This window comes from Nelumbo nucifera, chromosome 5 (genome assembly GCF_055504915.1).
Source record: "Nelumbo nucifera cultivar China Antique chromosome 5, China Antique-T2T, whole genome shotgun sequence".
Taxonomy (NCBI): domain Eukaryota; kingdom Viridiplantae; phylum Streptophyta; class Magnoliopsida; order Proteales; family Nelumbonaceae; genus Nelumbo; species Nelumbo nucifera.
The window spans coordinates 23,686,957-23,712,190 of NC_142653.1; the positions used below are offsets into that span (position 1 = coordinate 23,686,957).

General features: G+C 41.8%; 2 protein-coding genes across 4 annotated transcripts in view; one reads left to right on the plus strand and one right to left on the minus strand.

The window, feature by feature from the left end:
• LOC104595825 (vacuolar protein sorting-associated protein, putative (DUF1162)) overlaps window positions 1-17,078 on the minus strand; it is a 90,672-nt gene extending 73,594 nt beyond the window's left edge. For 2 of the 3 annotated variants that reach the window (XM_010256733.3, XM_019197488.2), the window contains exons 1-3: window positions 16,542-17,078; window positions 16,332-16,425; window positions 13,369-15,572 (exon numbers count right to left, since the gene is read on the minus strand). In XM_010256733.3, coding sequence (XP_010255035.1) covers window positions 13,369-15,572; window positions 16,332-16,425; window positions 16,542-16,822 — 2,579 coding nt within the window. In that variant the 5' untranslated portion in view covers window positions 16,823-17,078. The remainder of the gene's footprint in view (window positions 1-13,368; window positions 15,573-16,331; window positions 16,426-16,541) is intronic. The other variant, XM_019197490.2, reaches the window with a different exon arrangement.
• A 3,982-nt stretch (window positions 17,079-21,060) lies between these two features.
• LOC148791296 (uncharacterized) lies at window positions 21,061-21,669 on the plus strand. The gene has a single exon (XM_088888143.1). It carries the CDS (start codon window positions 21,061-21,063, stop codon window positions 21,667-21,669), a length of 609 nt encoding a protein of 202 aa, XP_088744269.1.
• Window positions 21,670-25,234: the final 3,565 nt, after the last annotated feature.

A 25,234-nucleotide genomic window follows, 5' to 3' on the forward strand; every position in this document is an offset into this window, starting at 1 on the left:
GCTGCTTACAAGCCGGGAAGACCGAAAATCGGTCTATTCCCGTTTGGCACGCGGAAGATCTCACCGCCAAAAGATGGGGCACCGAAAAGACGCAGGAAGCCCATTTTGGGCTGATTTCAGGAAGCTTCCCGCGTCTTCTGCGTTTTAATCTCGTGCGGAAAGACCCGAAACGACGCACGGAAAGATGCACGTCAACCAAACGGTCTTCGGGCTGCCCAGATCTTATGTCAAAAGCTCAATGCGTCTATTGACTATCAGAGCTACGAGAAGATCTTCTCAAAAAGACTTGCCAAATGGACCCTAAAATAGGCAAGCAAAACTGTGACTATTCAAAAGATAGGGGCAGTGAGGAAGGTCAAATACGTGGGCTACAAGACAAGGGACTGACAACAAAAAGATCTTTTGCCCAGGTGTTAGTTTCTAGAGCCAAAAATTCAAACAAGTTACAACAGTCATTTCAAAGGAGAAACCAGTAGGGCCAAGGACCTTGAACTGGTTTATAAGAAGGTTGAGCCGTTGGGTCAAGCTGAAAGGGGTGGCTCTTTAAAAACTCACATGACTGAGCAGTTAAGTGGGGCTGGATTTAACAATTTGTGTGGGCCTTCTCAAACAGGAAATGGACCAACAGAATTTGGCCCATGTTTTAAGTTGTCACATGAGGTTTTAAAACCTCACATGACTGAACAGTTAAGTGGGGCTGGACTTAATAATTTGTGTGGGCCTTCTCAAACAGGAAATGGACCAACAGAATTTGGCCCGTGTTTTAAGTTGTCACATGAGGTTTTAAAACCTCACGTGACTGAGGATGGACTGATGCTAGACAAGTTTATTCATCTAGCATCGTCCTCTTTGAGCTCCTCTGAGGCTTCAAAGAAGTCAAACCAGAGAACAAGTTCGCTTCAGTAGGTTCCTTTGAAAAACCTGTCGCGACCTTCCAAAGATCGTCGCAATCCAAGATCAGTTCGAAGACGGGACCCGGAAAACCTGGATACAGAGATGTCTTCTGAAGCTGAAAGTGTCTTTGGTTCAGACACAGACAACACAATCAGCATAGGAAGTGTAAATTTTAAGGATTCGAAGGACTTGTGGGAAGATGAAAGCTTAAACACTGCTATTCTATTCCCAGAGGAAGAAATATGTGTGTTGGAAGGTGGTGGAAAAGAGGAGAAGCGAAACAAGGTGGAAGACAAGGCTGACAACTTAGAGATTTCAACAACTGATGTGCCACACAAGGATGAAGAGAGCTTAGCAGCAACTTTAAAGGATGATCAGGGTACACCCATTCTTGCAAACAAATCCTTTCCAGAAAACAGGCAGGTAAAGAGTTTCGGCTTGGAGAGGCAGGATTCTTCTTTGAAGGTTTACAAGAAAACACCCAGAAAGGAAACTATACCAAAGTCTCCCCCAGATGTAGGGACTGATAAGGCTTTGATTGAACCAAGTTTACCTCAACAACCAAATCAAACAGAGGGAAGGAGTTCTGGTCAGGTATCACAGCTGAAGATAACGGCCAGAGGTGAAGGAATAGTAGTTGAAAGGGTGAGGTTAGAAACAGAGGAAGAAGTTCCGTTGTTAGAAAAAAGACAGGTGGAGAAAGTGGAGAGAATTTGGGAGCAAATCTGTGTTTTGTTGGAGGAATATAAACAGACGGAGGAGTTGTTGGAGGCAACACCAAAAAAACTAGAACCCCTAGAGAGTAATTGTGGTGAGAAGAAAGGACGGGGTAAATGGAAGGTATGGAGGGTATCTTTCTACAATCGAGTTGATGAAGATCATTAGCTGGAATGTGAGGGGTTTAGGAAGTGCAAGAAAAAGGAGGGTGATAAAAGATCTGTTAAAGAAGGAAAGGCCTGACATTGTATTGATACAAGAAACCAAACTAGCTGATCTAGACAAAAAATGGGTTAGAAGTGTGTGGAAAGCAAGAGGTGTGAGTTGGTGCTCAACTCCCTCTTGGGGAGCCTCTGGGAGAATAATTACTCTTTGGAGAGAGGATGTGGTAGAACCATTAGAGGAGCTGATAGGTAATTTTTCTGTATCACTAAAGTTCAGGATGATGGAAGATGGTTTCATTTGGGTATTAACCAATGTGTATGGACCCAATAATTATAGAGAGCGGAATGAACTATGGGAAGACTCTATGGAATTCAAGGACTTTGGGAAGGCCCTTGGTGCTTGGGTGGAGATTTCAATGTAACAAAGTTTCTTAATGAATCAAATAATCCCCAACAACCTATAACAACTAGCATGAGGAGATTCAATGAATTTATCAACAGTTGTACTTTGAAGTTCCCTATGCTACATGCTAGCTTCACTTGGTCCAACTTCCAGGAGAATCCATCTTGTTCAAAACTGGATAGATTCCTCTTCAATGAAAGTTGTGTTAGACAGTCTTGTATGCCCTTAGCTTCAATCCGATTTGATGTACTTTTGTTATTTAATGGAAATAAATAAAGTGCATGTTTGATTCATGTTGTTTGGTTTAATTCTGTGTAAGACCCTAAAACTGGACACTTACAGAGACTCGTGTTAGTTTTAAATGTTCACAGCCGTTGGATAAGTCTGGGGAGATTTATCCTGCCAAGACTGATACTGGTGTGCCACCAAGTGTTGGGATGGCCTATCTCAGCCACCAGGGTAAGACCCGAGGTACATGCAGTATGGGATTACTTGAATCCTTGAACCGGACCAGATTTCCAGTGTTGCCCTGGACCTTGAAGACAGATGGGCAAAATTGGAAAGTTACACCTGACCCCTAGACTCGATTATGACATTTCACTAGGTGTCGGATCGGGCTGTCTTTGATATGCCAATCAGTGAGATCCTTAGATGGGGATCAAAACCTAGGTATGTTGGGACAGTTTGAGAATTCATCTGAGTGGGTGATCATAGTGACAGGATCAGCCCCTTTGTCGGACAAAGGGTAATGATCGGGAATGCACTCTCCCTGATGGAAACCAAACTGCCGGCAGTTGATTTCAATCGTTGGAATTTTTGTTTTGCAAAATTAATATATTTATATATATATGTACGGTTTCAAATTGTTTGCAAATGGTTTTAATTCCCGGGATCCATGTGAGTGGAGAGTGCGGCACTGTTCCTTGCAGCCGAGGGAGAGGTCCTCTCTTGTCGGGCAGTGCTTGATCATTAAGGGCTGAGAGGTTAAGTGTAAGACCATTTAGGATAGTACCTGATGGGCTAATCTTGCACCTGCCCACAGTCCCTGGGTTTTTATAAGATGACTTGGCCCAGGGACCACTTAATGTAAGTGTTGGGCCCATAGGGTCCATATGATGGGCTCAAGGGTTTACTGAGTCTTTCAGTGAATTCGGCTGGGCCTTGTATTAAAGGCTGGGCCGAACCCATGTGGCTGGTGTGTAGATCAATGCTTGGGTCCCACGCCATACAAAGAAGCCCAACTGGGCAGCAGATTGGAAACTAGTTAAACACTGAACATCTAATGGGCCAAAAGCCCATTTCGAGCTGGGCTGATATGATCACCCATCTATGGGGCGAACCTGAGATTAATGTTAGTAAAAGGATTGGGCCTTTAACCTTATCCACTCCAGGAGACCAAATTCATATTAGATTTGAATCTGGCAACCTCCTGATAAGATCAGGAGTAAACTAACTTAATCTGCAGATAGGATTAAGATAATCCCCTATCCAAATACAGATTTGGATTGGGATAACTCCTGATTAGGAGGTTTCTTAATCAAGAAGAAAAGAGGAAAAAAAAAAGAGGAAATACATCAGAATTCGAACTAGGGTTTTGGTGAAAAGAAATCTCCCTGCGAATTGAGATTAGATCTCATTCATACTCCAGAGAGAGAAGAAAAGCAGTTCAGCCTTTTTCGCCCTTGGAGTTCTCCTCCTGCTGCCGCCATCTGCCTTTGCAAGATTCGATCTTTGCAGAAATAGGAAGTCAAGAAATCTGTTCTTGACATCAGTCTTGCAAGAAAGACTGAAAAAGACTCAGTGTTTAGTGCTTCCAGAGGGTTCTTGCGAAAGATCCAGTGTGTAGGACGCACCCTGCTGGTTCTGTTCCATCCACAGCTGTGTCATCTTCAGCAGGAACGGATCTTGGTGCATTCTTTGGGCGTGAACACCAACTTTGGGAGATATTGCTTCTCCGGATCAGGTATATTCCTCCCATTTATCTTTTGGTTCAGATCTGGTTTCATTATGGTTCAAGTAGGATCCTTGAATATTGTATTCTAAATCTAGGGAATATGATTCCCAGTTGGGAGAAGGTAGGAAATTTTTGAAATTCGCCCCACCCATTCCGCAACCTTTATGGCATCCATTAGATGGATCGTACCATTCTTTCAAGTTGGGAAGCACACTGGAGGGGTTTGGTGCCTAGAGCTCTGCCTAGAGTTACCTCGGATCATTGCCCTATAGAGTTAGGCCAAGAAACTTTTGGGATTGGACCTAAACCCTTTAGGTTCAAGAACATGTGGTTGACACACCCGGACTTTGTGCATAAAGTGAAGGAGTGGTGGAGAGAAGAGATTAGGGGAGTTAAGTGGAAAGGGGTTAGATTCCACAAGAAATTAAAAAGTCTGAGATCCAAAATAAGAGATTGGAACAGAGAAGAAATTGGGAAATTGGAAGAGTTAAAAGCCAAATTAACATCCCAAATCGAGGATTTAGATTTAAAGGAACATCAAAGAACCATGAGTGCACAAGAAAGATAATTGAGATGGAAGTTGAAGAAGGATTTGGAAGAGGTTCTATTAAGGGAAGAGATATCATGGAGGCAAAAATCTAGGCATCAATGGATAAAAGAAGGGGATGGGAATACCAAGTTCTTTCATACTATGGCCAATGGGAAAAGGAGAAAAAATTTTGTGACCAAGGTTGTGGTTGAAGGAGTAGAAATTGAGTCACAAGAGGAGATAGCCAATTGCTTTGTAACTCACTTTAAATCCATTTTGAGTAGGCCGTTGGAGAGAAGGATGAGAGTGGAAGATCTAGATTGGCCAGGTCTATTAGTCGGTGAGGCAGCTTGGTTGGAAAGAGACTTTGAAGAGGAAGAGATAAGACAAGTTGTTTTTTCTATGGACAGGTCAAAGGCTCCTGGATTTGTTTGAGGTGTTTAGGGAGTTTGAAAACAACCATGTGATTAGTTGCGGAGTTAATGCCATGTTCTTAGCTCTCATCCCAAAGAGATCAAATGCCAAACGCCCTAAAGATTTCAGGCCAATTAGTTTCATGACCAGCATCTATAAGATTGTGGCAAAAGTGCTTTCTTTAAGGATTAAAAAGGTCCTTTCGTCTCTCATTACTCAAACCCAAGGTGCATTTATCCAAGATAGGCAAATTATAGATCAGATCCTTATAGAAAATGAATGTGTGGAGGAAATGAGGAGATCCGGCAATCAAGGTTTTATTTGTAAGCTGGAGAAGGTCTATGACTCAGTGGATTGGGATTTTCTATTAGAAGTGCTAAGGAAATGTGGATTTGGGGATAGATGGTGTAGGTGGGTGAGCGGATGCATAACATCTTGCCAATTTTCAGTTCTAGTTAATGGAGGGGTCAAGGACTTCTTCCCAGCACGTAGAGGGCTCAGGCAAGGAGATCCTCTTCCCCCCTTTTTGTTCACAGTTGTGGCAAATGTGCTCAGTAGAATGATTTCTAAAGCAAATAGGGAAGGGCTAATAAGAGGTTGGAGGATAGGGAGGAATAATGTCACAGTGACTCATCTTCAGTTTGCTGATGATACCATCATCTTTTGTAAAGGGGAGACTTAGGGAGAGTGAGGAACCTAAAAGATCTTATTAAATTCTTTGAGTCTGCTTCAAACCTATCGATTAACTTTGACAAAACTTGTGTGGTGGGAACCAATTTGGAAGATTGGGAGGTAAAGGCTATAGCAGGTTCTCTAGAGTGTTCCATGTCTGATTGGCCTTAACCTATTTGGCCCTTCCGTTAGGAGCTAACCCAAAAGAAAGTCGGTTCTGGTATCCAATTGTGGAAAAGTTTGAAAAGAGGCTGGCTGCTTGGAAAAATAGTTACATTTTGACAGGGGGTAGAGTGACCTTGATTAAGGTGACACTCGCTAGTCTTCCGGTTTATTTTCTTTCTATATTCAAGATACCCTCAAGGGAAGCCAAGAAGCTAGAAAAGGTGATGAGGGATTTCTTGTGGGAAACAGGGGAAGAGAAGAATGATCACTTGATTAGGTGGGAAATAGTTAGCAGGAGTAAGGAAGAAGGGGGATTAGGATTGGGAAATCTAGTTTTTAAGAATGAAGCTTTACTAGGGAAGTGGCTTTGGAGATGGCCGTTAAAGAGAGAGAGGTTGTGGCACAAGGTGGTGAATAGTATTTGTGGCTGCTTGCATAACGGTTGGGATGTCAGGGTATCTCGACGGGCGACTCTTGCAACACCCTGGAAGGCCATTCATGGAATTCTACCCCATTTTCTCAATCTGGTCAGGTATGATGTTAATTCTAGACACAATGTTCTTTTTTGGGAAGACATTTGGGTGCGCAACCAACCACTTAAAGACAGTTTTCCCTCTCTTTACTCTCTTTCCCTTTATAAGGAAGAGTTGGTTTCTAGTTTTATTTCCTACTCAGATTCTTCTTTGGCCCTAAACTGGGATTTTGGTTTCCATAGAGGTTTACGTGATGATGAAAGTGCTTGTGTTTCAGATTTATTGTCTTCACTTGAGTCTATTTGTTTATATCCCCTCAATCCTGATACAAGAATTTGGACCCCTAACCCAAATGTTTTGTTCACTTGCTCCTCTTTCTTCAAGTCCCTTTGTTCCACTTCTGCACCTCAGAATTTCCCAATTAAAGAATTTTGGACTAGGCCCATTCCCCTAAAGATTGTTGTTTTTTGTTGGGAAGTTTATTATGGTAAGATTAATACCTTTGAAAACCTACAAAAGAGAAGACTAATTGGTGCTTATCCCCTAATTGGTGTGTTCTTTGTAAATCTCAGAATGAGGGTTGTCACCACTTACTGATCTCTTGCTCCTTTGCTACAGCTTGATGGAATTGGATTCTTACGTTGTTTGAGTGTAGGTGGAACCTGCCATCTAATACTAGTTTGTTATTTAGTCCGTCTATTTTTTAATGGCACACTAAGAGAGGGAGAATTATGTGGAAGTTGCATAAGAGCAGCTTTGTTGTGGATAGTTTGGGAAGAAAGGAACACGAAAATCTTTTGTGAAAAAGAAAAGAGCTTCTCGGAAGTTAAAGAATGTATTTTGACATGGGAAATTCAGTGGTTGAAAACTCTAAAGATCTTTGATGCATACTCTTTTGATGACCTATGGAGAATTTGGTTAGTAGTGGCTAATACTTCTACCAGGAAGGACAGACATGGGGTTGAATGGATGCCACCAGGGAAAGAGTTTATCAAGCTGAACTTTGATGGAAGTAGCCGAGGAAATCTAGGACCTTCAGGCATAGGAGGAGTGCTGAGAAACAAAGATAGTAACGTGATATCTTTGTACTCAGGTCTTGCGGGTGTGGGAGACTCTTTAAGGGCTGAATTACTAGCTGCTGTACAAGGAATCCAGCTTGCAAATCAGCTAGGCATAGAGCATCTGATTATTGAAGGGGATTCCCAGGTGATAGTGGGTTGACTGAAGAATCCAAACACTGTGATTTGGGGTTTTAGAGATCTTCTCAAAAAGGTTAAATGGTTAACAAGGAATATGAAATCAGAGTTCAGTGGGTAGGCAGATCAGCAAACTCATTGGCTGATTCACTTGCAAAACAAGGAGCTTCCCGGGATACTTTATTTTGGGCTTCAGTGTAATTTCTTTTGTACTTATAATTCTGTAATTAGCTTTAAAGGAAATGTCACATCCCGTGCCTTTCCACCGGTTGCATGTAACTCTTATTTGCCGGTTTAATAAAATTTCACTCGCTTATCAAAAAAAAAAAGGCAGTGGTCTTAGCAATAGGCACAATCTACTGGAATACAGTAATCCATGCAGTCATGTGGGAAATTTGGGAAGAGAGAAATAGTTGAATTTTTGAAAACAAGGCCAAGACCATTGAAGATTTGATCTCTCACCTCTTATACCTTTGCAATTGGTGGACAATAAATTCTGAGAAGTTTAAAGGAGTTTCATAGAAGGAATTGCAAAGGAATCCAATAAACTTTCTGATTTCTTCCCATAGCTTTCCTTCTATTACCCAAAGTCTTCACCACTACAAAGAATGAGTTGTAAAGCTTAATTTTGATGGTAGTGCCTCAGGGAACCTGAGTGTTGCTGGTATTGGAGGGATCATTAGGGAAGTGATAGACATCTACCATTGTAATCTTTTGTGTGTGCTTTTTCTTCTGATGTACATCTCCTCATGTACTTGTTCTTTCTTTAATGAAATTTCAGTTACTTCTCAATATATATATATATATATAGAGAGAGAGAGAGAGAGAACATGATCAGATTTGGGTTAACCGAAATCCTTTTTTTTTTGAGAAAAGATAACTTCTATTGCATTGAAGAAATGAGTACATGAGATGATGTACATTAGAACAGAAACAAAGAAAGGATTCTCAAGGATTAAACAGGCATGGTCCGATCACTATATAAATTGTCTAAATGGGCTCCAGATTCAATTCCCTAGGGACCCAAGACAGGTTGGTGTTCATGCTGACTAGGATATCTCTAGCCTCAACCAGGTAGTGAGCCAGTCTCCAAGGACCATTATCCTTTTCTCCTAACCGTTTGATTGTGTTTGCAGAGTTTCCTTCAATGGATAAGGATGAGAAACCCAAGTCTCTGGCTACTTTGATTCCAATGAGAGCTGTCATGATCTCAGCCTCCGTAGAATCTACTATCCTGATTGGGCCACTAAAAGCACTGAAATGTTGTCATCCCTCCCATAAGCTCTTTGAAGTGGAGACGGATGCGTCAGGTTTGAAGATAGGTGCTGAGGAGGGAAAGCCGATTGCATTTTTCAGTGAGAAGCTAAACGAGGCAAGGAAGAGCTTGTCTTCTTCCGACAAAGACAAGTGTTGTATGCATTGGTGTTTGAAGCACTGGAGGCATTACCAACTTCTGAAGGAATTTGTCGTGTACACGGCTTGAAGGTTTCTACAGAGAGAGATCTTTCTTGCAAACGGTTTTTCTGGAGTTTTCATCGGTTCGAATCTGGGAGGATGAGGATTTTGCAGAGGCTTGGAGAGAGTTAGCCTGAATCCTGTGAGTGGGAATTGATGAGAATGAAAATTATCATATTTTCACCCCTTAATATTCAGTCTTTTATACTTCTTTAGTACCTAATTGGACTCACTATTCTTGTGTTTTGATTTAGGGCACGAAACGAGGCGCTAGGAGAAAAACAAGGTTAATTGGGTAATTTTGCACTGTTTCGGTGCCGCGTGGTAATTTGAGCATAACTCTCCCATCCGGACTCCGATTGAAATGATTCAAGATGCATTGGAAAGATAAGGAAAAACTCTACAACTTTCATGTTTTGAGTTTTGATAGATTCGGACTGCATCGAGGTCAAAATCGGGCCCGAAGTCTAAGCAAACTCGTAGAGAAGCCCAATTCACAGAGAAGCCTTGCAGCGGCCCAAATCGTTGAAAAAGCCCAATACGAATTTAGCATGCAAGAATAAGAATTCGGCTGAATCATCAAAGAGTTTTATTAGATTCAAATTCCTGCTGTATTTCAAAAAAGAAAAAGAAAAAGAAAGAGAGTTAGAGTCCATCTTGGTTAAGGATTTTTGTTTAGAGAAGGATAATATTAGACCTGAATTAATCATTAGGAAATAGGACTTTCTATTTTTGAGAAAGAACTCCAAAAAGGAGTTGGAAACAGCCCCTCCTCCTAAAGCTATATAAAGAGGGGCAGACTAGCACCCAAGGCATCATCAAATCCTCCAAGAGAGCTTCAACCTTCGAAGAGATCAATCAGCAACCAAGGAGGAAGAAGCAGAGTTCGCCCCCTCTCATCTGGAAGCTACGATTTCATCATGAAGTGTGTGTAAGGTTTTATTTTCTGGTTGAAAGGTTAGGGAAGCTTTGATTCTATAAACATTGTGAGATCTAATTGATTTTTATTTCAGTTCATTGTTTATGGGTATTCATATGTTTTCTGCGATTTCCTGTGAAGATTATTTTTATTGATTAAGCAAGAAGGCGCCCTTGCTCATTCAACAAGAATAATCTATGGCCGATTGAACCTCCAATTTCGTATATGATTGGTAGGTTTAAAAATGGTGGCAACTAACATAATTGATTATAGAAAAATTTTCGATTTCTGTTAGGAAGGTATATGATCTGGTTTAAACGGTCCGAACTTGTGAGATCACTGACCAGAATTGGGTCTCTCCCCTCTTAATGCTATTAATAGATTAAATCCTAAGAACTTGTTTAGGACTGTCTATTAATAAGAAAAGCAATCAAAGAGCTTGTTTTGGTTACCGAATAATACGAGTAGAGGCTAGCTGTTAGAGCTTGTTAATGGCTATAACCAATTTATTCATAAACATATGAATTTATCCTTGCATCGATGATCAATGATAAGAGTCAAAGCTGAACTTGTCCCTTCAACCAGAAGCTATCTCCCATCAATTTGATCCTTGCTTTCTGTTGTTTTCTTTTATTTCATCTTATTTTCCTTATCTTTACAAGCCCCCTACTTCGTTTACTTGGAAATAAATCCACCCAATCCCTGTGGAGACGACCTTGCTCATCACTATATACAAATATTTAATTTGAGCAGGATATTTATCTTTGGTTGGATCCGACACCCACCAGGAATCCCCAATTCCAACAACCCCCAGGTTATCTAAAGTGCTTCCATCAAGTTTAATTTCATCACCCCCTTCTAATATAGTTAATGAAACTCAAAGGGAGGGTTGAATTCAAAGTGAAAGTGAATAGATAATTGGTCATAGTCCTTGCAAATCACTCTTCGAAATTCCTTTGAAAGCCTCAGAGTTTGCAACCACAAATTACAGATGAATAATATGGGAAATTAGATCTTTGATAGATCCAGCATTATTGCCAAAGATACAATTGTTTCTTTCTTCCCACACCCCTCACAACACTGCTGGAACTACCAAAATCCAGTAAAGCTTACCTCTCCTTGCCAAGACCTTTGCCATGCCACTGTCAAAGGAAGTCCAAAATGTGTTCGGAAGCAACCCAACCAACTGCAGCCAATAAGATTTAAAAGTAGGACCAGATTTTCCTTGTTTCTTGACAAAGAATAAAAAAGATGCTCAGCTGATTCCCCATCAAGGAGGCATAGGATACAAATGTGTGGGGAAATATATAATTTACCCCAATTCTTCTTTTGAACAAGGTCTTTCTTCGAGCAAGCTTCTCACACAAAGAAACAAACTCTAGGAGGAGTGCCAGAGCAAGAAATCTTCTTAGAAGGGAAGAACGAAGTCTGCTCACCTGCCACCAAAAGCCATAAAATAGGATTTGGATGAGAACTTGCAAGCAGGATGGAGTTTCCAGATACATTGGTCAAGGGAGGAGAGGAAGATATAAAGCCCCTTTGGAACTGGAGAAGATCAGCAATACCTCCAATCTCCACCTCTCTTAAAATTCTTTTAAGATTTAGGTTCCAGATAAGGACAGTAGAGGAAGAAAGGCAAGAGGATAAAGTTGCTTCTTCGTTTTTTGGGAATGGCTAAAAATTCTAGGATAGGAATCAGCAAAGAAGATTCACCCCACCAAAGGTAAGTCCAAAATTTGATTCTATTCCCATTTCCCACTTTATATCTAATTTTAGAGTTCCCTTTTCATCTATCGCCTGCACATTCATTATCTATTAAAATGTTGTCCACAATTTGATGCCCTTTTATAAAAGCATACTAATTGGATGAGAAAATTTCCTCCAACACTTGCTTCAATCTCCCCACCAAAACTCTGGCCAAAATCTTGTAAATAGTCCCAACTAAACTGACTGGTCTAAAATCTTTCACCTCCAGAGTTACTTCTTTTTTCAGAATTAAGCAGATAAAAGTTGGATTGTTTCCTTTAGCCAACCCCATATACTTGGGATAAGCCTTGGATGATGATGATGATGATGAAGTTGAATTGTTTCCTTTGTTCACAATAGCAGACTGATAGAAGTCCATAAAAACTTCCATTAGATCTTATTTAATTGTCCCAACAGAGCTGATAGAAAAACATAGAGAATTCATCTGGCTTTGGAACTCTATAGTCTACCCCTATCCATATTAAATACAACCTCCCTAATTTCTTGCTCCTCAAGTTCTCTTTCTAGACAAGTTGCCTTTTCTTCCGACAACATCAAACCCTCCCGGTTATTTATCTTGAACCTTCTATTCCCATCCTTTGAGTATAGATCCTTGAAATACTTTAAAATTGCCTGAGATAGCTCTTCAAGGTCCTCTACTTCTCTCTACCTCACCTCCAATTTTGAAATAGAATTTTCTCCATGCCTCCCTGTAACATAATTATGAAAAAATCTGGAATTGTTATCTTCTTCCTTCAACGACATTTCTTCTCTCCTAACGAAAATCTCCCAATCTTTCCTCAACTCCACCCTTCTACTTCTGCCCTGTATTTTCAGCAAACCATTTTACTCTTTAGGCTCCGTTTGGAAGGAGTACAAATACAAATATGTAGAGTGCAAAACCTTATATTTTGTATTATTTTGTATATAATTGTACTGTACATATTTGTATTTGTACTCTTTCCAAACTGAGACTTAAAACCCAGCTTGTCCAACTCTTAAAGGATTTTGTTTTTTTTTTCTTCTTCAGAGACTTTAAATTCCTCACTGTAGTTCCCTATTCAGAAACCAGAACCAAGCACATCCTTCCACCCTACACTCCTCCCCACCAGCTCACCACCTTATTCCTTATGTAATGTCCACACCTTCTCCACTCTCCAGCCTGAAGAACGCCTTTCTTTTTCTCACTTAATCTGCCTTATTGTCTTTAAAATAAAGAAAAATTGAAAAAAAACAGTTACTTTTTAACTTATACATATATAATAAATCTATATAAATATAAAATATTGAATTTATTGATCATAAAATTCATATAACTATATGTGATATTTACATGCATATATACATAAATTAATCAAACTCAGATTTTAATCAGGATCAGATGGCATCAAATCCACATCAGATCTACTTATTAAATGAATGCTGATTTAAATATATGAATCCGAAATAATTGGACCAGATTTCAGAGTTCACTGACAGCCAAATTATGCCGCGGGGGGGGGGGGCTTGTTTATTCCAATCACATAAACATGCATGGACAATAAATGCATAGTGCCAAGAATTTTAATATAGTTATAGAAGTGGAAGAAAGAAAATTGGATATTATAAATTGTTCAGATTTTTAATATGAAGGAATAGCAAAGGAAAAAAAATCACATGACAGATACCTGTAGGATGAGAACTGGATAGTCATTGATGTTAATCCAATAATTTGATGCCATTTATTTTCTTCTGAATCCTCTAGATAAACATTTAAGTTATTAATCCTCAGGCTACAATTAAGTGCAATCCTCCCTTGGGAAACATAGAATTCATTTGAATTTGCTTTTGACATATCTACTACGCGAGGTTCTTTCAACCAGCAGTACTGTGGTATTGCACTATCTAGTCTTGATTCGCCAGAGAATTCTTCCATAACAGCTTTTGGAGTTGGCCAAGCTGCAAGCTCAATGTTAAGGAGATCAACTGCAAGGTATAAATCACTATTGCCTTCTTTCAGTGATAGTCTGATGTTGGGACCAGCTATAACTACCCCAACATTAATGTTTTTCTCTGGGATTCCCCCAAACAACAACATCTTCAGTTCATTGGCATAGGACTTGTAACGATCTCCCCATTTAACTTCTGTTAGCTCATAAAGGATGTTAGGAGAAAGTAAAAGTCCCCTTGACCTATCCTTGCTACCAGCCCAACAAAGAGCAAGTTGTATCTGCCTTAATAGCAGAGCAATAGACATTACTGAGGAATACCCCAAATCAAGCTTCAACTTTCCCACAGTAGAACTACATTTCCAAACACTACAGTCTGGTCCATGGAGATAAGGATCCATATAAAAGCTTTTGATCTCACATAGTAGGAAAGGGTTCTCCAAATGGTCATTCATAGTTCCTTCAAATTTCTTGCAAGTTTGTTTCCAATTTGACCACAGTTCTTCTAAATAATTTTCCAAAATTATGACAAAATCATTCCCAGTAGAACCAGCAGAACCAGTTATGACATTTTCTGAAAGAAAATGTATAGCTGGCTCACCCCATAGAATTGCTTTAGACTCGTTACTTCTCTCCACTTTATGTCCTTTCAAATAGTTATTTATCTCTTTTCTTGAATTGCTCCTCATAAGAGGAGTTCCCAATGAAGTCAAGGTCACAACTTTGAAATCTCCAACAGAAAAAGATAGAGACTGCCCAGTGTAGCACGGTGCAAAGATTAACAAAAATGAATCAATTGTAAGACAAAATGAATGTAAATCAAACAGATAGGAGCCAATATGGGAATCTGCCTGTCCACTAAAATGGTGGTGACCTGCTGCAGGGGAAACAATGATTGAAATTTTTCCAAGCTTGAGACTGCAATGGCACTGTGAACAGGGGTTTTCAGGAAGAACTTCCAGGTGTCCATGTGGATCCAGCATATAGCTAAAGAAGACCAAATATGCCACTTTGTAGAATATGCAATACAATTTTTTCCAAACAATAGCCAACACTGACAAAATCTTCTTCGAGAGTTTGGTAAAGATACGCACTGGTGACCCAGAGCTGCTATGTTCAGTATCTTGAACATGCAAAGCTGCCCTATAACGTGCTATGCGCCGTGCCCGTGCAACAGCCTCTATTGGAAGCTCCTTCTCAATCTTGCAAACCAACTCCCATTGGCGTTTAACCGAGCTTGAAAACTTTTTATCCTGAGACATTCTAGTAGAAGATTCTTTGAATACCTTTTCAGAAGAGTACCCAACCAATGACAGCAAAAGTTTGTAAGCACAGACATGATGTAACCATAGCTTAACAACATCAACCAACTTATACATGGATAACTTGGGATTTGAAGTCAAATAACCAATTCGGCTTGCAACTATATTCCATAACTCTCTACCATTTCTAGTAGGTTTATCTTCTTTTAAAGATAGTATATCAAATTCCATAAGGATAGAAAGATCAACTGGAGAAAATGTAAAACTTATTTCAGCAACACAAAGATCAAATTCCACAGGTTGAAGATCATTCAGGTGAATGAAAGTGGAAACATCTCTAGAAAGAAAAACATGATTCAGATGTTGTTTTCTCTCCAGCTCAATCTCCAAACCACTGCTGTTCATTACCAAAGAGTTTTCTTTTCGAGAAATAAAAAGTGCACCTGCAAGCCCCCTGAAGAAGCAAGATTTGTCCTGATTCTGAGCTTCCACACTAAGCACTTTTGTCTTCAACACAAGGGCAAGTTGATCAACTGTATAAGGCAATTCCACTTGCAAACGAACATCATGCATTTCTAACTTGCAATGCTTTATCATAGTATTCAACAAAGAGGTCATAAGCTGATTTCTTTCTGTGCTGATGCTGGAAATCCTTCCAAGTATGTCATGCAAAGAGGTACCCTGAAATTCACAATATATGTAGCAAGTCAGACACAATGGCAAATCCAGATCATGGGAAATAAATTTGTTTTCAGTGATTTTTCATGAGTGTTTGTGTGTGTGTGACCACGCATAAGAGAGGGAGAGAGACCACCATTCCTACATAAAATCCAAGTTTGATTCTCTCACCAGACTGTGGTCCAGGTCAACCTTAGTCCAGTTTATATTTCCTTATTCCCTAAACTATTCATGAAGCAAACTAAAATTAAGCAGTTCTTCCCTTAGATTCAACTAAAAAACCAGTGAAGACATGTGTAAATGGAATCAAGTTCTGAATTGGGTACTACAGTTTGGACCATCCCATTGATGAACCACATCTTGCATTGAACTCATCCAAGTAGATGGTAAACCATTCAGTCAGACTTGGTGTTCGACCCGTCCTTAGAAGAACAAACGAATCAAAACCAGTCTCTTCCATGCCATGGGTTCCTGTAAAACTTTTAGCCGGATTACTTGTATCAGCATTCAATTATTTTTTGCGAGTACAAATCTGAAACGCCAGCGTCATGGCAACACCTACTTTTTCAAGGGAGCTACATCCCTTTATAAGTATATATCTAACCATTTTTGGGCACTGACCAATTAACCATCTTATCCCATATGTCCCAGACCCATCAAGGAAAAATGTATTTTAACAGCTGCTGATTAAACAAATAAGGCATTGAGAAGGAATACTATCCAGAGTCATTAACAAAAGGAAAGTTAATCAAACTCAAAAACCTCTGGATCAATGACAGAAAGAATCTCCTTCTCATACGAAGACGAATTATTCAAATTCTGCATCCGTTTCAAACGTCCCTCCTCCACCAGTCTCCTTCATATGGCACCAAAAAACCATCAAACCCAATAAAAATAAACAAACTCATCATGAGCGGAAAGGAATTCGAAAACTCGATTCAAATTGCAGGATACAAAGAGCAACATCCATACCTTACCGTTAGTATCACATCGACGCCATGCACCTCAATAGTAAAGGCAGGAACTGACCAATTAGAAAATCGAACGTTCATCCTTTCAACTCTAACGTCCATGAAAGATAAGCCTGCTGAGTTGCCGAGCAACTGATTGAGAGCGGAAGTGTCGAAACGGATATTTGTTACACTTCCTTGTGAACGAAGCAACCCTAACTTCAGCTCCAATTGTGGTTCTTCTTGCAGCCATGGCTGTAAAATGGAGACTAACTTCGACCTAATGAGATTACAGAAGAACATTTTTGGTGTTGAGAATTCCAAAGCTCATGAAATAAATAGTCTGTGTAATCGCCCCTTCGCCATTAAAGAATTGAAACTGTCTTGCAGATAAAGCAGGGGCTCCAATTTTGTTGCCATTCCTGAGTACTTGCCCTAATTTATCGTCGAGCAGAGAAAAGATTGTACACGAGGATAAATGGCGGCAAGGCGTAAAGGGTAAAGAGACTGAAGAAGGTGGCAAAGCTTTCTAGGCTTCCATCGTACCACAGTATACCTGCAAACTGATCCGATCAAATCGGATATTAATAGATCCAAATCTATATGGCCATGTCAGTTGGCCACGTCAGATGGCTTTCTCTCTTCCTTCAACCGAGAGCTTGTTATAACTTTTTTTTACACCAAATCAGCACCCCACAACATTGCCGCCCACTACATCTCACAGGACATTCCCGCCGTGTATTGAAAATATCTCCCGATGATATTCCTACCCTCAATAGCTCCCTCCACGCCTGCCCTGCCCACAAGATATTACCTCCATGAAATATTGCCAATGTATGACTGCGATGTTATGTGGGTAATTGTGGACAGAATTGTTGTAGGTATGAAATCTGGATTCATTTCTGCGCTCCCCTCTTCCTTTTCCACCTATCTTAATTTACCATCTCAACAGTCTCCCCCGCTCTCTTTCTCGAGATCACATCTCCGCCCCAGCACATCCCTGCCATGTATTGGGAACCTCCCGATGATCAATGATCGGGAGTGGTATTATCATCGAGAGATGTTTTTAATACACGGCAGAGATGTGAATTCCTCTTTCTCACCCCTTCAATCCAATTGGGATTACTCCTCATAGAGCATTCCACACTCCAATCTCACAGATACATTCCATCATGTATTGGGAACATCTTCCCATGAATGATAAATACAAATAATAGAGATGTTTCTCATGTACAGCCAAGACATACTGTGATGGTGGTGTTAGGAGCAACCACGCTTTGTATTCATGACATAATAGTAGATCTTCATTTTAACCAATCATCATAAAAACTTTCTTTCCCTCCCAAACATCTGTTTCTTCGAGTTTTCAAGTTCAATTTTTCAACTTCAAAACAAATCGATGAAATCATCGTCAAGTTCGTGCTAACATGTATATAGTCGGTTCATCAGTTAATAACTTAGGGTCCGTTTGGTTCACAATTGCAAGCAAAGCCATGTTTGATTCACAGGAATAGGGGTTTGGAATCGGAATAGCCCAACTGTTTGGTTGGGCAGAATCGGAATTTCATTCCCATTCTTATTGCAATGGCATTCCCCCATCTAAGGGAATGACCATTCCCTGCCCCTCCTCCCTTAGGAATGAAATCTCATTCCTACTAATTTTAATTCTCACTCTCATTCATGTTTAAATCAAACAGATTATGGAAATGGACCATTCTGATTCCATTTTCGGAGGATTATGATTTTGGTTCCAACTATAAACCAAACAGACCCCAAAGTTCATTGGAATCGGAATGGGAATGCTATTCTCATAGTTTGTTTGGTTCAGACAATAATGGGAATGAAAATTAAAACCAGCAAGAATAGGGTTTCATTCTCAAATGAGGGGCAGGGAATGACCATTCCCTCAAATGGAGGAATGTCATTCCAGTAGGAATGGGAATGAGATTCCGATTCTATCCAACCAAACAATCGAAATCGGAATAGCCCATTCTAATTCCGATTCCAGATCCCTATTCCTGCGAACCAAACGGGGCCTTAGTTTTTTTATATTCTTCCTTGGATCCAAACTCAAAGCAGGGGTTTTCACCCCTTTTCTTTCTGAATATAAGTTAGATTTCTTATCTTCAACACGGGAGCAACCATCATCAACTTCAGCGTCAAGTTCCTACTAACACGTCTACAACAAGTTCATTAGGTCTTTTAATACCCTTTTTTGTTTTATTTTTTAAATGACAGAATAAGGGCTCCGCCCCGTTCTCTTTCTAAATATAAGTTTGAGTTTCCATCTTCAAAACAATGGTGGAACAATCATTTTCATCTTCAAGCAGTCATCGATCAAAATTAGATCATCAGGTATTCTGTCATATTTGTCTTACATTTTTTTCTACCAACAATGTTTGTTTCCACCAAAGTAAATAACACATTTGAGGCTTTTGAGTAAAAATTGGCTCTATTTTTAAGTATTTAGATTTTATCACTTGTGCCCATAGTCTCTCAAGTTCATTAGAAGTCTCCAGATTTCCCATGAGCCTTAATTCATTTCCCATAATAACTTCCCTAGGCCTAGACCCCTTCTTTTTTGAGTATAGGTAATTTATTCCAGCCTTCTTACTGTTATTTTCCTTTCATGAGAAATTTCCATGCAAGCCTTCCATTTCTGAAATGAAACCCGTGGGAAGCAAGGCAAGGACATGGCATACACCCGCAAAGCTTGAGACACAACTTTAACCTTTGTTATTCTTTCTGCTTGAGAAATTAAGTCTGCCTTCCAACGTTGAGAATGCCCCCACTAAATAGGATCGAACTCTTATTTTTTATTTATTTTCGCCTGTGTCATTTCTTCCAACTAGGCTGTATTTGGAAATGAAGTAAATAAGTGTGAATGCAAATATGTAGAGTATAAAATGGTTCATATAAATTGTAAAATTGGGTTAGTTTTGCACTCACAAATTTATTTTCTTACCAAATAGACTTTCATTTGTAATGGATGCGAACATGAATTCCAATAAAGCATATGTTTTTTTTATCAAAAGCCCACTTGAATGCAAATTTACTTTTTTTTATCGATATACTTTTACATCTTATTATCAATGTAAATATGCATTGGTCTATCATTTGTCAATGCATAAATGTAATGTTGCCAAACACATGCAAAAGTGAACCAAAGTGCAAATTTACCCTGAACCAGGATTTACACTCCATTTGCATCGTTTTCAAACGCAGCCTAAGAAGTAATTGTTAAAGTGCATTCAATATTGTGGTTTCTTCCTTATAGAAGAAAAGGCAATCATCTACAAACAACAAATGTGTAATAGAAGCAGGGAAGGACTTTGACAGATATACATTTAATTTTCCCTTGAAGTTCTACATTTTTGCTCAGTTTGGAAAGAATACTGATGAAGGGTGATTTGGCGTGACCTAGCGAGAAGGGGACACATGGACACGACCTAACTAAGGGATGACAACTCAGCCTAGCAAGACTAGTTCGCAACGTTTGAGCTCAGGTGCTCAGTCACCTTGGCACAGAGTCACCTCGGCGCAGAGTCACCTCGACATTGGGACACCTTGGCATTCAATACAGTTCAGAACTAAAAAACCGAAGTGTTAGCTCGGGGCTATCAACCCGAACTGCCACATAACGACTCCGAAAGTTTCTCTAGTAGACTCCGAACCTCATGGGATCACACCGCGTAACGGCAGGTCTAATCTTCTCCCCGCCTGGATCGGGCGGAATTGATAAACTTTATTAATTGATACGTTACTCCCCAATTAAAGTGGAAACGGATCCCCTCAGGACGAAGATCTTGGAACCGATTCGCAAAACCCGCGAGAGCTCAACTATATAAAGGCACCAACCCCAATGGCACAAGGTACGCGTGATTCTCGGGGGGCAGGAGAGGTCGCTCCTGTAGTACAAGCGGAACCGAGCTGGATCGACCCACTCGTGAGTTACCTGCTTCACGAGACCCTCCTTGCAGAATGCAACACGGCCCGAAGGGTAGAGCGCCAGTCGACCCACTCGTGAATTACCTGTCCTTCACGCTCCCCTACTTGCGGTGCTTGCGACCCTCAAAGGCCGAGTACATACTCCGCGATACCCATGAAGGCTTGTGCAGCGGACACTTGGGGGGCAGGGCTCTCGCACAGAAGGCGTTGCGGCAAGGCTACTACTGGCCCACGATGAAGGCAGATGCACTCGAGCTCATCAAGAAGTGCGACAAGTGTCAGAGGCATGCCAACATCCACCACCGACCTCTGTCAATCTGAAATACCTCACTAGCCCATGGACCTTTGCGCAGTGGGGAACCGACATCCTTGGTCCATTCCCGCCAGCGGCAGGACAGAGGAGGTTTCTAGTCATAGCAGTAGACTACTTCATGAAGTAGATGGACATTGAACCTTTGGCAACAATCACAACCTGCAACATACAAAATTTCTTTTGGAAGAACATAGTATGTCGCTTCGGGCTACCTCGGGTACTCATCTTCGATAATGGGAAGCAATTCGAGGATATTAAGTTTCAGAATTGGTGTGTCAAAATGGGAATTCAGCAAAACTTCACCTCAATGGCACACCCCCATGCGAATGGGCAAGCGGAAGTCACTAACAGAGCCATACTTTGCGGACTGAAAGCTCACTTAGCTCGAGCCAAGGGGTTGTGGGTAGACAAATTGCCTAGTGTCCTCTGGGCATACCGGACTACCATTAAGACTATCACAGGTGAGACTCCTTTCAACCTCACTTACGGCACAAAAGCGGTGATCCCAGCAAAAATTGAGGTGCCCACACTACGTTTAGAGGCCTATGACGAAGAGACAAATGATGACGAGCTCCGTACCAACCTAGACCTGGTAGAAGAGGTACGAGACCTGGCGTACATCCGGATTGCAGCCTACCAACAGAGAGTAGCTCGGTACTATAACGCCCAAGTCATAAAGCGACACTTCCGCGTCGACAACCTATTTCCGAGTAAGACGGGTGTTTGGGGAAATTACGTACGAACTCGAGACTTTGGAAGGGAAGCAAGTACATCGAGCATTGAACATTGGCAACCTAAGAAGGTACTACTCGGGATCACTGAATTGGTCAATAAGGATCACCGAACTGGAGAGGAATGCAAGTCACTCCCAGAAGCCCAAGGGCCATGATGCTGAGCTGACACAAGACCTCGGCACTACGATAAGTCCTAGTCGCCTCCTCAGCATAGGAAGATAAGTCCTACTCGCCTCTTCGACATGGACTGACAAAGTCCTATTCGCCTCTTCGGCATAGGCAGACAAGTCCTAGTCACCTCTTTGGCATAGGCAAACCAGTTCTCACGCCTGAGGCATAGACAGTTCGGGTACAAACCCTACTATGTCTAGCCCACCTCGACATATAACAACAGGTTGATCCCATTTGAAGCCAGGCCCAACGGCTCGACACTAAGGGATAACCGACACCTAAGCGAGTAGCCCGTGTGCAGACAGGTCGGGTATATACCCTACAGTGTCCGCCTACCTCAGCGTACAACGATGCGAAGTTATCCCTACTCATAGTCCAGCTCGTTAGCTCGACAGTTCGGGGTAACCAACACTTAAAAAAAATCTACTCCTATTTTTGGTTTAGTTCGCCAGTTTGGGAGTTATTTACACTTAGAAAATTTTTACACAGAGATTGCCAAAAGAAACTTTCACTATGAACCGAGCTCGGAGGCTCGAGGTGTACATCATAAAGGTCCAAGAAAAGAGGCAAGAATCATGCGTCCGAACTGCCGGGCAGGTCAGTCCCCATGCGATCCTCCTCCGCATCCTCTCGACCTGACGGGCCCGCCTTGGGGACTTCATCGTCGCTTTCCTCTTCGGAGGAGCCGGGTTCTTCGTTGGCTTCCTTCGCCATCTCTGGAGTGAGATTAGACATGGAAACAACTCCGAGGTCCAGTTCAGGAAACTTCTGCCGCAACAACCATTTGCACAGCTTGAAGCCAAACCGATAAGAGCTTGATCCGTACTCGACCTGGAGATTGTGGAACTCCGAAGACTCTTTGAAGCCTTCGATGGCGCGCTCTCTCTCCTCAGCTCGCGCCTCTTGGATGGCGGTCTTGAAGATCTCGGTGCTCTCTTTGATCATCGCATTAAGGTTCTCGTTCTCGCACTGGAGCTTCTCCTTCTCCTCAGTCAACGCCATGATCAGCTCCTGTTGACTCTGAGCTCCTTTCTTAGCCCTAAGAATCTCACCCCGAGCTAAGTCCAGCTCGCAATAAAGTTTCTGAGCATTCTCCTCGGCTTCCCGAGCTCGCTTCAAGCAGACCTCGGACTGGTAGACTAGCGAGTGAATGGCGGAGTTCACATGGCAAAAAGAAAGCAGATGTAAGTACCTTTAAAAAACGAATAAGGAAACAAAGTATAAAGGTAAAGTATTCACCACCATACAGTAACTGGTAGCTTGGCCTTCGAGCTAGCTTGTGGGCATGTCAGCCCACTCCGCGACTTCGGCGGGAAATATGGCATCTTTACTTTTGAGGAGCCCGAGTTAAGGGGTCATTATGCTCTCCTTCGAGAGTTGAAGCTCGGGCACGGAAGTGCTCTCAAGTTCACGAGGCGGAGCTCCTTCGTCCTAGTCTTCGTCCAGGTCCACGATAGGAGGTTGGGGACGGACCTCCTCCTCCAGAAGCTTGGTAGAGATCGGCTCCGATGCAACGACCTCGGGCGGAACGGGGGCAGAAGGACCGGCCTCCCGGCGAGACTTCTTTGAGGCCTTCCTCTTTTTTCCTCTCTAGAAGCTCCTTAGAAGGTTCTCCACATCAACCTCTTCCATGGCTACTGCAAGAGAAAAAAGAAAAGGTTAGTCGCGAACTGAAGAAAATTCAAAATAAAAAAGAATATGAGCACCGAGGTGGAAACCTACCAGGAGGGCTCAGCCCAGCTCGCACAAGCTTCTCCTCGGTCAAGAAATCTCTCATCTCCAGGAGTTAATGACCGCTCTGGTCTCCTCATCTAACCTCACCCCAGTGTCTTTAATGGCCACCTGCCAGTGAGTCAGGAAGGGCCACCCCTCAGGGTTCTGGACAAAAAAGTATCTCCTCTTCCAGGCAGGTATTTTGTTCGAACTGCCAAACTGGATTTTGAACCTGGGGCGAGGAGAGATGTAGTAACTCTATCGGATGTCCCCGCGCAGGCAAGCGGAGTTCTTTTTGATTGAACAGATCAAGCTAAAAATTTCTAAGGACAGAGGTCGATTATACTCGTGGAATAGGGAAATTGTACCTACTATAGTTCGGATAGAGTTCGGGTGTAATTGGTTGATGGTGATATCAAATAACTTAATTATTTCTACAATGAATGGGTGGAGCGGGAAGCGCAGCCCAGCTACAAGTTGCTCTTCGAAAACCATGAGCTCATGGTGACCATGAACCCAAGGGAACCCGACCCAAAGGAATACAGAATACAAGGTTATCGGGAAGACGATAACGAGCTACCAAGGACAGTAGCCTGTCTGAGGTCATAGTGGAAGGACCGAAGTCATTTGGATCCCGACCCCGAGAAGAAGACGGGACCCCCTCTCTGGATGTCGGTCCCTCCTCCCGAGCTACAGACTCCTCAGGCCAAGATGGCCCGACTTCGGGTAAAGAGGTTTCTCCTAAGGGGCGGGGGGGGGGGGGGGGAACTACCTAGCGAGGAGCTGACCTCACCAACGGGAGCCGAGGACTGCACCTCGGCACCCTCAAACCCACTAGAGTCACTAAGAAGTCTATATATACTAGCACTAGACATATTGAAACTGGAACAGGAAAGGAGAACAAACTAACGAAGAAAAGACGAACTCACCAAGAAGATGAAAACGACCTCGGAACACAAGGGAAGAATTGGCGAGCTGAAAGACTCCGACGCGACCTCGGGAGAGCTCAATCACAAGATTTTTGGAGAAGAAGAGGGGCCCCTCGGCCCCCTATTTATAGCTCACCGCATGGCGATCAACGGCTTAGACCTGCTCGATTGAGTGCACTCTTTGACGTCCGCAGAGTCTATAAACAGCATGACGTCCGCGCGTACCCGGGATGCGATTTGGGTCATTTCGTGGTTTAGCCAGACAGTTGAACAGGCCCGACCAACGGTTCGCTCTTCCACAGTACACTAACTTAAGCATCGGAGCGACCTCACCGAGTTAGCCACCCCGGGTTCTCTAATCCATTATCTTGCAGATTCATCCAGCTCGCTGCTCGATTGGAAGCCAGATCATCCTCCAGCTTGGAGTAGTCAGATCGCGCTGCATCAAATACAAATACAAATATGTACAATGCAAATACATACAAAATAATACAAGTTACAAGGTTTTACACTCTACATATTTGTATTTGTACTCCTTCCAAACTAAGCCTTTGTAACAAAATAGACAAATTGTGTAGGGCATCCCTTACAACTGCGTGAAATCCCTCCCAAACGGGCACTTATATTTCTTACCCAAAAGACTGGTGAATGCCCATACAACCCATAATGTATATGATAGGCATTATATACCCTTCCAATTAAGTCTATTAAATTGTTATGGCTGCATTTGGATGCAATGTAAATCAAGAACCGTTGTAAATTTTACATCAGTTTGGTTTTGTAGGCATTTGGAAAGAGGGTGTAATTATTATCAATGTAAAACTCCACTTCGGTTCAGTTTTGCATGCTTTTGGATGGAGTGGAGTTTTACGTCGATAATCGATGTAAAACCTCATCATCTCTAAAG

Bases quoted from the DNA above. Each gene is read 5' to 3' on its own strand.
- LOC148791296 (XM_088888143.1), top strand. From the start codon at position 21,061: ATGGGAATTCAGCAAAACTTCACCTCAATGGCACACCCCCATGCGAAT.